The 3,067-nt window shown below is 56.6% G+C and overlaps 1 protein-coding gene across 1 annotated transcript in view; it reads right to left on the bottom strand.

Moving 5' to 3' along the window:
* The window catches only part of LOC114073212 (A-kinase anchor protein 8-like), a 6,555-nt gene extending 3,954 nt beyond the window's left edge, over positions 1–2,601 (bottom strand). Inside the window, exons 1-5 of the mRNA XM_027910999.1 lie at positions 2,412–2,601; positions 2,222–2,277; positions 1,753–1,789; positions 911–1,019; positions 188–329 (exon numbers count right to left, since the gene is read on the bottom strand). Of these exons, the coding sequence (XP_027766800.1) occupies positions 188–329; positions 911–1,019; positions 1,753–1,789; positions 2,222–2,277; positions 2,412–2,601 (534 nt within the window). The remainder of the gene's footprint in view (positions 1–187; positions 330–910; positions 1,020–1,752; positions 1,790–2,221; positions 2,278–2,411) is intronic.
* Between the last annotated feature and the right edge of the window lie 466 nt (positions 2,602–3,067).

Genomic DNA, 3,067 nt, shown 5'->3' with positions numbered 1-3,067 from the left:
GAAAGGAGGGAAAGGGAAGAAAAAGAAAGAAGGGAAAGGGAAGGAAAGAAAGGAATGGAAAGAAAAAAAAGGAAAGGGAAAGAAAGAAGGGAAAGGAAAGAAGGGAATGGAAAGAGAGGAAGGGAATGGAAAGAAAAGAGGGGAAGGAGCTTGGCCAGGCCAGGGCTGCCCCCCCAGGCAGACTGGCCTGCAGGAACTCCGCCGTCTGCTGGGGCAGTTTGGTTCCCACGAACTTGAAGTGCTCCCTGTGGAATCTGCTCTCCAGGTGGGAGGACATCTCGTCGTCGTAGAACGTCCGGTACTTGCACAGGGAGCACACGAACTGGATCCTGCCGGGAAGGGGAGGGAAATTCCAGCCAAAATATCCCGCCCTGCCTCCTCCCCTCCCACCGGATCCCCCCCGGAACGGGCGGCGGGGGAAACTCTGGGGAGCCCCCAAGCCTTTAGGGGGTGTTTCCAAGGGGGTTTTCCCAAGTTTTTTTATCTTCCAAGGAAGGATGGCAGGAGAGCCCAGGGTCTCCAGGCACTTATAGGATGTTTCCCAGAGGTTTTCCTAGTTTTTTTTTAGCTTCCAAGGAAGGATGGCAGGAGAGCCCAGGGTCTCCAAGCCTTTATGAGATGTTTCCAAGGGCTTTTCCCAGTTTTTTTACATTTTAAGGAAAGGTGGCAGGAGAGTCCAGGGTCTCCAAGCCTTTATGGGATGTTTCCAAGGGGTTTTCCCACTTTTTTTATCTTCCAAGAGCCCAGGAGGGACACACAAACACTGGGACAACCGGGATTGACAGGACAGACCCAACCCCCAATCCCTGAGGAGAAAACCAGCCCCAACATGGAAAACAACCCCTAAAGAAAGAAAAACAACCCCTGAGAAAGGAAATACTCCCCCAGAAAGGGTTCTGGGAGCCGTTACCTCTCCACCATCCGATCCCGGTGCCGCTTCTTTTGCCGGTCCTGGGTTTTTTTCCCCACCTGGAGTTTCTGTTTGATTTGGCTGATTTCCTCCTGGATGCTCAGACCTCCTGAGGGGAAGAGAGGGGGGAAAAAGAAAAAAAAAAAAGGGGGATTTCAAAGGAATTTCGCTCCAGCCCAATTGGCTTTTCCCAAAAAAAAACCCCCAAAAAAAAAGCCTCTCTGGGCCGAGGCTGGTGGGTGGGAGAGGCAGGAAAATCCCAGCGCAGCTTCCCGGCCCTTCCTCGATCCCAACGAGCGCTTTAAGGAGGTTTTAAGGATTAATTAGTGATGGATTTGGTGGTTTTAAGAGCTAATTAGTGACGGATTTGCTGGTTTCAAGCACCACCAGCTTGGACTTTTCAGCCTCGAAGCGAACACGGGCAAGAGGATAAAGTTGGGATCTGGGAAAAACGCGGAACTTTGGGATGGAGGAGCTGCTGGAGCATCCCAGGATCAGGTTTATGCACCGAGGATCCCACCAGGAGGTTTCTTCCCTGCCTTCCCCCTTTTTTTCTCGGGAATTGTGATGCTTCTCCCACCGGTCCCACCTCTCCAAGATGGGAAATTCCATCTTTTCCAGCCCCCAAAGTCAAACCTCGGGCCCAGTGGGAGCTCAAAGCTGATTCCCAGCAGCTCCACCACCCTGGCCTGGGGATCCTGCTCTTCCCTCGCAGGGACTTCCAGCATTCCCTGCTCCCAGGGGATGGGATTCGCCTGGATTTACTGGGATATCCCCTCTGGAAGCCCCAGACAGAGGGGGGTCTTGCTCCAGGAGGAGCTTTGGAGCTGAACTCGACTCACCTTTCTCTGAGTCTCTTCCTTCTTCATCTTCCCCTTCCTGAAAACGCAACATGGGGAGGTTGAACCCACCTGGAGGGTCTGGGAGCTGCTCCAGACCTTTCCCTGTTTGCCCCCCAGGGCGCCACTTCCCTGGGATTTGGTCTCTCCCAGTCCCTGAGCGCAGGGATATCCAGTGCAGGGAGCTGATTTTTGGGGGGTTTTCCATAATTAAGGCGGTGGGGGATGGGAATTTGACCGCGTTTTGAGGCCGTGGTTGGTGGGGGAGGTTGGGAATCCCCTGGCACTCCCACATTTCCCTCCATGGAACTTCCATCCACTCCTCCCAGCTCCTCCAGCCTCCACCCCCCAACTCCCTTTGGGAACAACCCAGGGGGGGGAATCTGCCCTCACCATCTCCAAGCAGATCTTTGACCCGCAAGGAAAGTCATTTTTAAAGTCATTTCCAAAGCCATTTCCAAGCTCTCCTTACCCCTCTGGATCCCTCCTTCTCCTCCTTGTCCCCCGACTCTCCTTCCGTCCCCTCCTCTGGAAGGAACAACACCCCGAGCGTGACGAGGAGGCCCCTCCGGACCCCACCTCGTGTCCCCCCAGGGGGCGGTGGGAGCCGGGATTTGTCCCCCCCCAGGGCAGGGGAGGCCACGAGGCCGCCGTGCCCTCACCGTTGTCCGAGTCGGAGTTGTCAGACCCGTCCGTCTTGGCCGCTTTGCTGTCCGGCTCGTCCGAACCGCTCGGCTGCTTCCGCTTCCTGCCCGGAGCCTCCCGGCGCAGCCTCCTCCTCTGCAGCTGGGACAGGGCACAGGGCTCAGGGACCCACGGGGGGCAGCTGGGACAATCCCCTGCCCAGGGCATCCCAAAATCCCACCCTGTGCCTGAGAGCATCATCCAAACATTCCCCAGGCTCTAAAATCCTGGAATCTGGGCATGGATCCGGCTGCAGGGACCCACGGGGGGCAGCTGGGACAATCCCCCGCCCAGGGCACCCCAAAATCCCACCCTGTGCCTGAGAGCCTTGTCCAAACACTCCCCAGGCTCTAAAATCATGGAATATCCTGAGCTGGAGGGACTCACAGGGGTCAGCCAGGTTAATCCCTGCCCAGGGCACCCCAAAATCCCACCCTGTGCCTGAGAGCATCATCCAAACATTCCCCAGGCTCTAAAATCCTGGAATGGGGGCATGGACCCGGTTGCAGGGACCCACGGGGGGCAGCTGGGACAATCCCCTGCCCGGGGCACCCCAAAATCCCACCCTGTGCCTGAGAGCATCATCCAAACATTCCCCAGGCTCTAAAATCCTGGAATGGGGGCATGGACCCGG

This window comes from Empidonax traillii, unplaced genomic scaffold (assembly GCF_003031625.1).
Source record: "Empidonax traillii isolate 1590-97213 ecotype Southwest subspecies unplaced genomic scaffold, ASM303162v1 scaffold5685:size7449, whole genome shotgun sequence".
Lineage (NCBI taxonomy): Eukaryota > Metazoa > Chordata > Aves > Passeriformes > Tyrannidae > Empidonax > Empidonax traillii.
The sequence above is the reverse complement of the archived record's forward strand: the minus strand, read 5'-3'. Positions and strand labels throughout refer to the sequence as shown.